The sequence below is a fragment of the Nipponia nippon genome, unplaced genomic scaffold (genome assembly GCF_047370975.1).
Source record: "Nipponia nippon isolate SJK-2023a ecotype South Korea unplaced genomic scaffold, ASM4737097v1 scaffold_11, whole genome shotgun sequence".
Lineage (NCBI taxonomy): Eukaryota > Metazoa > Chordata > Aves > Pelecaniformes > Threskiornithidae > Nipponia > Nipponia nippon.
The window spans coordinates 23,755,723-23,768,721 of record NW_028262302.1 but is presented as its reverse complement, the minus strand read 5'-3'; the positions used below and the strand labels follow the sequence as shown (position 1 = coordinate 23,768,721).

Below are 12,999 nucleotides of genomic sequence, written 5' to 3'. Positions count from 1 at the left end.
TGTTGTAGGCAAATTATTATTGATGTCTTACTTCACTTGGAGTATGTCATGATTAACAGAGCTGTTATCTCTGAAAAAATTGTGATAGCTGTTGATGCTAGAGCTGCTAGCAGAACTTAAACTGTTTCTTTATTCTGAAGAACTCATACAACTGAATTTCCATCTTTTTGTAACTGCTGCACTTTCACTCTATAGATTCAGTCTGTGAAAAGCCATTGTAGAGTTTTATAGATCAGGAGATCAGAAAGAATCTGAATTTTCTGAAATTAAAAAAGCAGACAGGAGGAGATCTATTCATTACTTTTTCATGAATGTGAACAAACTAATGCCTTGTAACTCCCTTCGTGAGTCTTCACTTCTTCCCAAGTGAAATGCCAGGAGTGCGCTTCTAAAGCTTGCTAAGAACAGCTTAGAAACTTAAAATTACTTTTTTTTCTTTTAAAGAGTAAGGCAGTGATTCTTCAGAGGTGGCAAGCCATGTACTCCTTAATCATCGATGTCGGGGAGAAGTTGCGCACTGTCTCTGATCCCGAGACCAACGCTGTTCTGCAGGAGGAGCTCAGCCAGTTACAGCAGAGTTGGGGGGACACTCAGGCCCAGCTGGAGAAGAAGAAGATGCAGCTCAGCAGCACCCTACAGGTAGATGATGCCCTCCCCAGGGAGGAGCAGCACCTGCTTCTCTGGCGTTGGGTCTTGAGAGCTTCCCTGCCCCACCGTCCCCAGGGCTGAGCTCTGTAACAAGGCTCAAATGCTGAGCTGCTGCTCGCTGCCGAGGGGCTTTGAGGGAAGTGCCTGTCACGTGCCACCAGGGCATGTGGGAAGCTAAAACTGTGGTCCCGATTCTCCAAAGGAAAATGGAGTTGGCATCTATTTGTTGTTACAATGGATGTTCCCACTCTGATTGGTCTCATGCTCCCCGTGGCCTGGAGCTCTCTCCTGCTTTGGGCTGCAAAGCCTGAGCTAAAATTTAGCTTAGAGGGAGTTAGCATGTCTTGTTGCTCCTCCTGTTGTTGCACCTCTAAACAGAATGGTAGGTCATATTTATTTCCTTAGAGCAATGAATTTGCTTTCATGGCTAGACAGCACATAGGTGTGTCTTAAAATTGAACACCGTCATCGATACGATCCCCAGCCCAAAAACTATGCTTAAAGCTTCTCGGTTTGGACAACACAAAATGAGCAGAAATGCTCTGTAAGGCAAACCTTAAATACAAGAGAGGTTTCAAGTTCTGTAAATCCATGCACCAAATTCTTGTGGGTGGCGTTATGTATCAAAAAGAAAATTCAAATAACCAGAGCACATGATTATTTCCTTCGGTGGGTTAAAGAAGCTATTTTGTAACATATCCATATGGTTCAGTATGTTGTGAGAAAGTATCTTCACCTTTTATAACTTCCTTGGATCTCCTTGAGCAGAGGTGGGACTGCTGTGAAAAGCAAATCAAGGAATTAGAAGGCAGGCTGCAAGAGCTAAAGGAGAAAGTAAAAGATCCACTTCCAGTTGAACATGAAGAGCTCTACAAAGCCAAGGAACACATCAAGGTATTGAACAGCCACATTTTATTTAAATAGATGTAGTCTTTGCACAACACCTGATCCCTGTAAAATCAGTTTTCCCTCTTACCTGCTCTTCAGTGACACTGAATTTCTCTCCTTTATACCATCCTGATTGCTGCCAATCTGCAAAGTCCAGCTGACCAAAAAGATTACAAGAGTAATCTTATTACTGTTTGGATTTTTTTTTCCTGCTCCTGCTCCCTTTCCACGGTCTGAATTTATAAAATGAGCAATTTCTCAGACAAAAGGGAAAAAACTCCCTGGTCTCAGCTCAATTGGCTGCTCCTCTAATGGCTGAATCTCCCTTTTTGTTTTCCAATCCATTTTGGACAGGGAGCTCCTCAGGCGAGAGACCTTGTAAGTCTGCAAAGCACCATGCACACCTGTGGGATCTGAGAATAATTAAAGAGAAGGAAAATTAAGAGTAAGGGAGTGGCAAAAGCCCTTGCAGCCCATAGTGCACCACAAAAATTAAATTGCAAGGAAAGCATTTCCAAGGCATAGGAGACATTTTGTCTGGACTGGTCAGTCTTTCGTCATCCCTTTATGAAGTGAATTGTTGACCTATGTAGTGGGAACAAATAAGCTTATTAACGAGCCAAGGCTTTGAACTCATTATCAGCTGTCTGAAATCTTCTTTGTGAGTGCTGGCTGCCTTTCCCACGGCAGCAGTCTTGCTGTAGCCCTGAATTATTTGTGCGATGGCAGCACACAGCTCCTGCCTCTTATTCCAGAAAGAGAAATTCAGCCGCAGGGTCAGACAGTGCCAGTGCAGTTGCTGCTCTTGGGTGTCACAGTATAATAAAATAAAGGACCAAAATAGCATGGGGGAGAAAGGACCTCCTTTCCTCTCCCTGCATTTCACTCTTCTATGGAATAAAGCTGTTTTCCTCTCAGGCCTGAACCTTATACAAGGCTAGCGAAGTCCCATGAAATTCCATCATTAGCTCCATTAATGCAGGGATTCGACCCTTGTTAAGGTATATAAATGCATCTGTGTACATCTGTAGGGAGTAATTTTTTGTGAGCTCAGGTACATTTTAGTCTCAGGTTTGTTTGGTTTTTTTCCTCCAGTGTTGAAGCAGATCAGATTTTTTTTTTTTTTTTTTATCATTTAGATAAGTGACTGGATCAAAAGACCCGTGAAAATGTTCACAGGGCTTGGAACCAGCACACTTCTGGTACTAACACAATTTTTTTCCCCTTTAAAATGAGGCAAATTGGATCCTTTGTAAGAGCTTTTTTTGTTAGAGGAGCCGGTGACACTTCCCAGCAACCACCTTGCAAAACGGGACCTAGTACCTCGTGTGCGGAGTGTTGTGTTTCCCAGCTGCGTGCAGTGGTGTCTCCGCTTTTTGGGTGGCATTTTGAACCCTGAAAAGGAAATGCATAACCTCGTTATAAAGGGAACGGGGAATCAGGGGAACGAAGCAGAAGAGAGAGCGTGTTTCTGTGAATGAGCAGTTTAAAAGCACCACATTTCTGACAAATCTGATGAAGTCCCTGGGAAATCCTTCATTAGAGAAGGAAACCAGATTTTTTAGCATTTAAATAAATAACCTGAAACTGGAACAAATGCAGGTGGAAAGCAGCTTGGCCAAAATAAAAAGGAAAACCCAAAGAAGCGGGCATGTTCCCTCCTGGACGTGAAACCCCGAACGCTGCCCTGGAGCATGGGGAGCCGGAGGGGGCCCGGCAGCCTTTCGGCACCGCTGGGTGCAGCGGGGGCAGCTCTGGCCGGGGCTCCGGGGGGCGCCGGGTCAGGCCCCCAGCCCGACACCCGGGGACCCCGTCCAGCCCAGCCGGAGAGCGCTGCACCACGGCTGCACATTCCCCTCCTCTCCTCCCCCACAGGCCGGGCAGGGGATTAACGAGCAGGTTTGGAAACCAGAGGAGCTCAGTGCCAAGGCTTGTTCTGGGTGCGTTTCCATGCAGGAGCTGGAGCAGTCGCTGGCGGACTGGGCCCACAACATGAAGGAGCTGCGGGCCATGAAGGTGGAGCTGGCTCACTGCATCCTCACCGAGGACATGATGGTGCTCAAGGAGCAAGTTGAACATTTGCACAGGCAGTGGGAAGAGCTCTGCTTGCGAGTAAGTCTTCCACCTCCTCTGGGGTTTTATAGCGGGATATTCAGAGGGCCTGGCAGAAAAGGGGGAGCGGGTTAGCAAGCGGATTTCTCTCCCTTTTGCTCCCTTTTGCAGACTTGGGTGGGGATGGGACTTCCCCTGGTGCAGCTGACCAGGGCTGAAGTTTGCTCTTTGTTTCCTGAGCACTGACTGCTGAGAGATTTTTTGCAAAGTAGCGAGTGCCTGCACTGCACAGAGCTGAAATGCAGCTGTTTACTGAAATAGGTGGCTTTGTTCTGGGCTGCCAAAGGCAGGGCGGGGGCGGGGAGAGGGAGAAACACAGGAATTGCCTGAGGGCATGAAGCAGGGGAGGGAAGGGGAGGTCTCCACAATTTGATGTTAAAAAAAAACGCCAGGAGAGTTGATAAAGAAAACTTAAATGTGTTTAAATACTGACTCCTTGGGTTCAAACACATGAAGAACCGACTTGTCTTTTCTGTACCAGTAAAATACTGTGAAACATTTGCATTCTTTGTGGCTTGTTGCTGCATTACACTTAATTTAGTGTTGCATGTAAAATTGCTGGGGAACATTTACCAGCAAAGTCACATGAACTTGATTCATTAGGTTATTATGCAGTTTGAATGTGTGTTTACTTTGCCCTGTTAACAGGATTGGAAGAAGTAAAATACTTCGGGGTCTTAAGTTACTCTGGATGTCTCTACATGTCAGCAAGCCAAACTCTTGCCTCTCTTTACTCACAAGTCAATAGCTTTTATTTTACAGTTTGTAAAAAAGTATTGAAGCAAGTTAGTATTTCGTGTCTAAACCTTACTCAGGCAACGGTAAAGCAATCTTGGTGAGAATATTGCCAGAGTAATGAACAGCTATGCTTATTTCACAAACTTTGTTGTGATGAAACAGTTATTTGGGTTTGGTTTTTGCATTGCAACGGGAAAGAAGAATTTAGTATCTTTGCCTTAAACTGTATGGTTAATTTACAACCAATGTTTTCTCTTTTATTGTTTCTGAACTCTGAAAATAATGCCAGAGACACCCTCCCCCCTCCTGACAAATAGAGGCCATTATTTTTAAATCAAAATGCCCGAACCATTTTCCTAATGGAAATCTGTAGTTAAGCCTATAAATGAGACAACTTTGTTGTTTTTCCTGTTTTGGTGAACTGCTGATGCCTGCTGTTTCAACTGTGGTGAACAGCCCTGAGAATTAAGCTATCTTTTGTATGTACCCCACTACAGTCTATCCAAGTAGCAATTCCCTGAAGTAATTTAAGTTCAGATTTTATTCAAAATTTCTATTTTAATTTCCTGAGGGAGCAACGTTTAGTTCAGTCTATCTTGGAGAGAAGAAAGGGGTGACATTAATTTGAGTGTGTTAGGCACACAAAAATCTGTCGTGGGAGGAATCTATTCAGTGCTGCAGTGGAGGGACATACTGAAATGTTTACACAGCCCTAATGAGCCTCCGGAGAGCCTGCACTGATGCTCAGCGCTGGACATGAGGGTAGGAAAGCAGCCTTGATCGGTTCTGCTGCTAGTGTGGCTGCTTTGTTTTGGCTAACAAATTAGAGGAGTCAAGATGTATTGTGTGAAGACAAATCTGCAGTATAAATGCAGAGAGGTGAAAGCCTTGAAGAGCGAGACGCGGCTGCAGCTGTCACGGCCGCGGGAGCGGGGCAGCCAGATGCCCCTGCCGGACTGGGCAGGGGCACAAACACACATAGTGAGCAGATGCACTCAAAGAGATTAGCGTTCACATAGCAGCCCTTGCAAGGTACATGTAGGTCAAAGATTTAACTGTTCATATCAGTGAGTATCCTGTCCTAATGAATGCTAGTATACGGGTTGGATGCCTGGGCCTTGATATTCTTTTAGCCTCCCTTGGGAATGCCCACATTGCTCCTGTATCACGCCGTGGATGCAAAACTGGAGCTGGTATCCCGGAGCAGCAGGTCCAAGGAGAAAGTGCTCAAAGCAAGGCCTGGCTTGAAGAGCTCATGTTCCCAGAAGCTTGTCTGGGATTTTTTGTCTCATTCTTCTTTTACCCTCAATCTGTATTGCTTAGCCAGCTAAAAGGTGCTTCCTGCTCTTAAAATCCTGCCTGGCCCCGTGCTTAGCAGGCAAAAATGGAGTCAGGATCATTTCAGGATTTACTGATGGGTTTGCTGACATGCATGGTCTCTTCTTCCACAGACCAGCTTAACTTTCCTCTGCACATGGGAAATGCTGCAAGTGGTAGAGGAAGGATGAGGGATTTACCCTTCGTACCACTGAGGCTGAGGGTACAAGGGAGCATCCCGGAGCAGAGGCCCTCTTAGGGAGACTTTCTGAGTTCCCTGGAGTCTCCAGGAGACTTTTTCCCAGTGAGAACTTTAGAGATTGTTTTCCTGTGTCCCAAGACAGTGCTTTTGGCCTCACCTCTTTGCTTAGATCAGCATAAAAGATTTAGAAATCACTTTCACTTCCCCATCCCCTCCTTAAAAAAAAGTCAGAATTTAAAGAACAAAAGCAATATAGTGGGAGATCACTTGGTGCTTCCTATTTTGATCCTGGTGTTACATGGAGCTGGTCTTGCTTCTGCACTGCACACTTAGACTTCGCTCTGAGGTACGAAGTAGTGTTAGAATTAGTCTAGGAGAATCAGTAATGGCATCTTGAGGAGTCTTATCCTGTATAAGGTGCATGTTAGATGTGAAGAGGGAATGTTTCCTGCCATGGGGTGATATTTAGAGTGGCCATTTGCAGCCAAGGCAAGCAAAATGTTTTGCTCAGTCTTCTTTACACAAAGCTTATTGGTGAAGGTGAGGGGTTAGTTGTTTGTCTTGGGTTTTTTTAGTAGAACTTGTACAGTTTTTTGCTTCCTTTGTCCCATACATATTACTACAGGAATCCATCAAAGTAGATAAATTAATACAAATACATATTTAAGACTCCTAGGCTAGAAATAAGTACTGTTAGGTAGTGGAAGAGTGATCCTGCTTCTTTCTGAGATACTGGAGCAGTGATATTAGCTTTGCTGGTTCAGGCATCATCAGACCTTTATTTCTCTGTCTAGACAATTTGTTTATCCATCCTGGCAAATGTAATTTTGAGGAAAAAAATCTATAGTTTTCAATAAAAAGGGTAGATTGTTGATGCTGATTTTTTTGGAAGTTCTCCAAGAACTGGAGAGCAAATGGAAAGAAAAGAGGGAAGTTTTTGTAGAGATAAAATAATTGCAAAGTTTCTCTTACGGTTGCAGAAAAATAAGAACTTACCGAGGTGTCATTTCTCTTGTGTTATATATGAGACTGTACTAAACAGTATGTAGTAATTATATGTTTTATATTCCTCCTTTGTTTGGCATTTTCAGGTTTTCACTGAGTAATATTTAAATTGTTATATAAGCTCATTATTTATAAAGCTGTGACTCAGTTTAATTCTTCTGAGGGAGAGAATCTGGTGTTTGCTAGTCAACTTTTGGCCCTGCTATCCAAAATAAGATGTAATAACAATCTACTTGCTGGCTTTGAAAAGAAAGCTAGCAGTATTTGATAACTGCTCCTGCAAAATGGAATGTGATCAAACGCAGACTAGAAATTAGAAGGCTCGTAATTGCTGGTTTCCTTCCTGAGAAAGATGTTGCCAGCAATTAATGTGTGTGCTTATCCATAGGTGTCTCTGCGTAAGCAGGAGATCGAGGACAAGCTCAATGCCTGGATTGTGTTTAATGAAAAGAATAAAGAGCTGTGCTCCTGGCTGGTACAAATGGAGAGCAAAGTGTTGCAGACTGCAGATGTTAGCATTGAAGACATGATAGATAAATTGCAGAAGGTAAGTAGTAACACCACTTTCCTTCAATTGCAGTCTGATAGCTCGTTATAGAGACACCATTCCTCATTTCTTCCTTGCCTCTCAGAAGCGATACATGATATAAAACCAGCACGTACAGGCTTTTGTGAGAAGATGACCTTTTCTAGCCTCAGCTCTTGTCATCTTCTTGATGTTCAGACTTGGAGCATAATGTAAAACAGAAATGCCACCTGTCTGCATTTAGGCACGGAGTGTGACGTATGTGAGTTGGGGAGGTCTGGGTTGTTGGGGTTGTTGGACACACATGCACGTACAGCGCGGCTCAGAGCTTTCCCTGCCGGGGATCAGTGCTGTCCTGGGAGCGTCTTGCTGCTCTCACCGCCTCTGCCTGTGCCAGCAGTTACGAAACTGGTAGTCAAACGGCAAAGAAAAGATTGAAGGACGGGATAGGTCTTATGCCAGGCGTCCAAGCAGTTACCACAGACAAAAATAAAACCTAATTCTGCCCCTTGTCCCTGGTAGTCAATGCAGTTAGTGCTTTCTAATATTTCCATATTAGCTTGATTTTAAACAGGACCATTATTTTGCTGCAGTGTTCCTCCCTATGGCTTAAAGGTCTCGATATCTAATCCCAGATCTCCTCTGGATAAGAGTGCCAGCAAAATAAAGCTGTTCTAGGCTCGAATTTGGGTTCTTTTGAGGTAGCTTGATTGAAAAATTACATTAAATTGGGAAAACAGAGATAAAATTAGAATAAAGCGCTATTTTTAGGAGTACTTACTCCTGGCACTTGCAAGTCTTTAAGCTGCTTATATTTTCATAGTGGTTTCATTGTGAGAGTACTTTTCCATTGAGAGTGTTTTTTGTTTCGTTTTAAGTGAAAGTTCTGCATGCTAATGTAGAAACCTCAGCCATCACAAGTGAAACCTGACTTCACATCACACACGTGGGAAAAGAAACAGATAGTTTTGTTTTGGTTTTGTTGTTTTGTTTTGTTTTGCCCAGGAATTAAGCAATGTTTGTGTATATTTATCAGGATTGCATGGAAGAAATAAACCTGTTCAGTGAAAATAAGCTTCACCTGAAACAAATGGGTGATCAGCTAATCAAGGCTAGCAACAAGAGCCGAGTTGCAGAAATAGATGATAAACTCAACAAAATCAATGATCGCTGGCAGCATCTCTTTGATGTCATTGGAGCACGGTAAGAAAATGATTTTCAATGTTTTATGTGAGATAAAAGCCAGAGGCTAGTGTCCTTGACCATCAGAAACAGACTGACACGACTTTTCAGTTCTGTTGAAATTTATTATTGAGAGTCAAATTAAACGGAAGTTAATGCTTTTTCATTCTGACTTGTTGCTGTATTATGACACCAAATGTCTTAATTTATCTAATGGTAGAGGGCAGGGTGTAAGAATTCATATAAAATATAATTTCAATCATGGGAGCTATGTAAAAGGAAGAGTCAAAGTGATTTCTCTGTTGCATGTGTTGAATTGCAACTTAATTTTAAGGCAATATGGTAGGAGTTCAGGGAATAGATTCCTGGCCTATCTCTGTAGACAGTTTTATATAATGATAATTGTTCCTTTTTTACATTCAAAAGTGTATGAAATTTCGTTTAATATTAGTGCTATTTCTTTACTTAGTCTGTTTCCTAAAAACAACCATACCACAAATTTATTTTTTAAATTCAGGATCTTCTGCATGATGGTGAAATGGAAAATACTATCAGTTGAAATTAAAACAAAAACTTGCATATTCTAGGCAATGACCTCTTGTTAAAGGATTAAGCATCTTTATTATACTTGACAGAGTTAAGAACATCATGATCATGTTAGTATTAGCCTTACTGAGACATTTCACTATTATCTCTGAGTTTCTACCACAGCTTGGGAGGAGGATGCTGGGCTGGTCTCACCCCCTGCCTGAGTTTATTAGTAATCCAGAAATAATAAGGCCAAATTAGCATTGGTTTAAACTTCTCCCCCAAGGTTTTGTCTTGCCTGTAACCCCCTTCTCTGGGCCCTCAGAAGCTCTCTTGCTGAGTTACATTTGGGACGGATAAGGCCGGTGGTTGTGCTGTGACAATGTCGTGCTAAGTGTGCTGGATCTTAATCAGGACCGAAATCTGAATTAATGGTGACACATGAGCCGTGAATGATTAAGCAGAAGCTGCCTTCTTAAGATCTAACACTCTGCAGATAGTCTTGCAGTGGTTTGTCTCAAGGTGTCTTTTTATTTGATCTGGTGTAGGGAAGAAAGCTTCACTTTTATAACAGCACTTTTTCTGTTCTTATGGTAACATGCCACTTTAAAAACACTTTTATGATCGTTTGTGTTCTGCCGTGTTAGTTTTGAATTGTAGCAATTTTTAAATGCAGATTAAAATGTACTATTTTAAAACTGAGGTAAACATGGCACATTTCCAGTAATATTTAGGAAAATATGCTAAAGAACTGATGGGATATTTACAGAGAGATCTGGCAGTCTTATTCAAGTAGTCTGTGACAACAGAGCATTTGCTTGTCTACCTGGGACGTCTTAAAACTTTACCTTCAGAAAAGTGTATGGTGGTGCTTTGAGGTACATTAATGCGGATTTGCGTAGAGCATCAACATAGCTCCCAGTATTGGATATCTAAGTGGATATTGCAGCTACTGGGGAGTTGGTGTCTTGCTTTATGATTGTTCCCGTGTTCTTAATCCCAAAAGCTCTGGAACATGCCAGCTTCTATTTGTGATTTCCACCAGCTTTGTGCTCAGGACCAGGATAATGAACTGGAAGGACCTGACAAAATGTGGGTTTAAGCAGCTCCCTCGGTGGTCCAAGGTTACCAGGCAGCCCAGTGGGCTCTGCTAGTACTCTTGGACTTAATGCTAACAGAGGTTCAGTATATTGCAGCATTTTGCAGCATGGGTGTAGCACAACTCCTTCCTCATCTAATCCACCTCACTGGAGCTTGACTTACAGCTTGGCTGTTCTCGGCTGCTAAGCGATAAATATACCAGGCTAGACACTCAAAATAGAATCTGAGTATGGTCCTAAGAGTTTATTTTGCCCTGTTTACAACCTTGCAACTTTCTGTTTTGAGATTACTGTTATGGTGGTGGCTTGCTGCTGAGATTTGAATTCTGAAGGAATTAAATTAGACTTCAGTTGACTGAAGTGTCCACCTCACCCACAGGTATGCTTTGGGGCACTAAAGAGGAGGCTTCTCCTGTGCTTTTGGGTAGCCTCTCTTAAGCTCAGGCGATGGAGAGGAGGCAGCAGTTCTACCGATCACAGATGTGATACAAGTTGGGCCTCTTCTGGGGGAGCGGGGCAGAGCAAGGAGGCTTGGGCTAGCGGCAAGATGACCTGTGAGCATGGGTTGCAATGCCCCATGATGACAGACTCTCTCCTTCCTTTTCCGTTCGCTTTTGCAAAAACTTCAATAAAAATCGTATTTAAGCTGCGCTGAAAGAGCACATGAAAATAAAGTGGTGGCAAAATTCGTGCTGACCCTGTTGCATGAAGCCATCACAATCCAGACATCTTCACAGCATCTCAAACATCCGCCATCACCAGTGAATAGGATTCGGTTGGGTTCAGGGAGCTGTAAGGCATGGTATGGGGGCAGTGTGCCCAAAGAAGGGGAATGAAGCTGGTGAAGGGTCTAGAGCACAAGTCTTATGAGGAGTGGCTGAGGAAGCTGGGGTTCTTTAGTTTGGAGAAGAGGAGGCTGAGGGGAGACCTTATCGCTCTCTACAACTACCTGACAGGAGGCTGTAGCGAGGTGGGGGTCGGTCTCTTCTCCCCAGTAACGAGTGATAGGAGGAGAGGAAACGGCCTCAAGCTGCGCCAGGGGAGGTTTAGGTTAGATATTAGGAAAAACTTCTTCACCAAAGGGGTAGTCAGGCACTGGCACAGGCTGCCCAGGGAAGTGGTTGAGTCCCCATCCCTGGAGGTATTTAAAAGACAGGTAGATGTGGTGCTTAGGGACATGGTTTGGGGGTGGGCTTGTCAGTGCTAGGCTAACGGTTGGACTTGATGATCTTAAAGGTCTTTTCCAACCTAAACAATTGTATGATTCTGTGCTGCCTGGCGGAAGAGAGACTGCAGCGCTGCACAACTGCTGCATACCTGGACGAAGCCCTTTTTATTGGGCACTGCTTCATTTCTTGGGGAAGATAAAAGGGATGGAGGAGATGCTTCAGGACAGTACTGCCAGAGGGCCTTGGAGGGTTTGAGGCAATTGAGGTAGGAGAATGCTACCTGGAGGGAAATGATTAATTTTGACTGTGGCAGGGGGCCAATCTTGTCTTGCTCCTGAAAAAACTACTTGTAGAAACTTATTTTCACAGCACCTCCATGAAATGAAGAGGTGGGTTTGCTCCTGGCTTTTCAGATCAGTAGCTGCAGCAAGTAAACAGAAGTGAAAATTTTCTGAGGCTTTGGGTGCCGAATCTGTGACCACTTGAAGCTTTTTCTTGACGAGTATTACAGCTTCAGCACTTTCTGTTAAAAACATAACCAGCTGCTGCCTTTGTTTGCACGTGCGGCTGCACCGCAGCCCACTGCACCGCTTCCCTGGCCCAGTGGCCGTCCATCATGGGGGCAAGGACCAAATCTCACGATGTCTTCATGGCAGGCCAAGACTTGGCCAGTAAGTAAACTCCAGAGCCATGCACTGAGTGGGAGGAGAAAATGTACATTGAATAGCTGTGTGTTCGAAGCCAATCCTCCATTCTGGGCGCTGAATCTTTCTAGTAGACAAGCATTTTATGATCCTGTGGTTAAAGAGTATAAAATAACCTGTATCCACGAAAGAGTCTAATTGATATTTATAGCCAGTTTCAGTTTTGTGGTTTCTAATGTCTCCATGGCTGACCCTGCAACCTGAGTAACATTTTATCTTTTCTGTAGTGCAGTGTATGGCTACGTGATACCAACATGAAACCAAACCAGCCTTGAGCCAATGTATCCATACAGAGCACTCCTCCTGTTAGCTTATTTCACCTTTTTAAACCAATAAACGTCCTGGGACAGATGGGCAAATTAGGTGAGCTCTCCATTTAGTCCTTGAAGCGATTCTCTTAGTTCATGGTAACAAGCTCAGATTTGCCATATGGCTGCACTTGCAGGACTTAACACTTCCATGATATGCCTGTGCTCAGCTCGTGCGGTGACAAAACCTTTGCCGCATGTGTTGCAGCCGGAGGGTGGCTTGGTGCAAACTTGGAAAAGTCTCAAAATGTTAATTCTCACGGGATAAAGTAACCATCAAGACATTAGCATGCCTGGAAAGGAGAACAAATGAATCTCTGTTCAGCTCAGAAGATAGGCTTACCAGGGGGGGTTCTCGTGCTGAAGTCTCTGTTGATAGAGGGGGAATACAAACATACTAACAGGCAGAAAGGAAGCGTTGTGCTGACTGTAAAAATGGACACAGAAAACCTCTTGCTTTTATTCCCTCGTCACCAGCCTCGTAGCAGTGCTTTACCGGAAGAACCTGCTGCATGCTTGCACGTGCACCTAAGCGAAGGCCTGAAACAGCAGAAGAAGGAGTGCACAGGCTG

At 43.8% G+C, this 12,999-nt stretch overlaps 1 protein-coding gene across 5 annotated transcripts in view; it reads left to right on the top strand.

Annotated features, from left to right (window-relative positions):
• Positions 1 to 12,999, top strand: part of SYNE2 (spectrin repeat containing nuclear envelope protein 2) — a 200,212-nt gene that overhangs the window by 158,659 nt on the left and 28,554 nt on the right. For all 5 annotated transcript variants that reach the window (XM_087747934.1, XM_087747933.1, XM_087747931.1 and 2 more), the window contains 5 exons: positions 445 to 639; positions 1,417 to 1,542; positions 3,493 to 3,648; positions 7,299 to 7,457; positions 8,473 to 8,639. In XM_087747934.1, the coding sequence (XP_087604060.1) occupies positions 445 to 639; positions 1,417 to 1,542; positions 3,493 to 3,648; positions 7,299 to 7,457; positions 8,473 to 8,639 (803 nt within the window). The remainder of the gene's footprint in view (positions 1 to 444; positions 640 to 1,416; positions 1,543 to 3,492; positions 3,649 to 7,298; positions 7,458 to 8,472; positions 8,640 to 12,999) is intronic.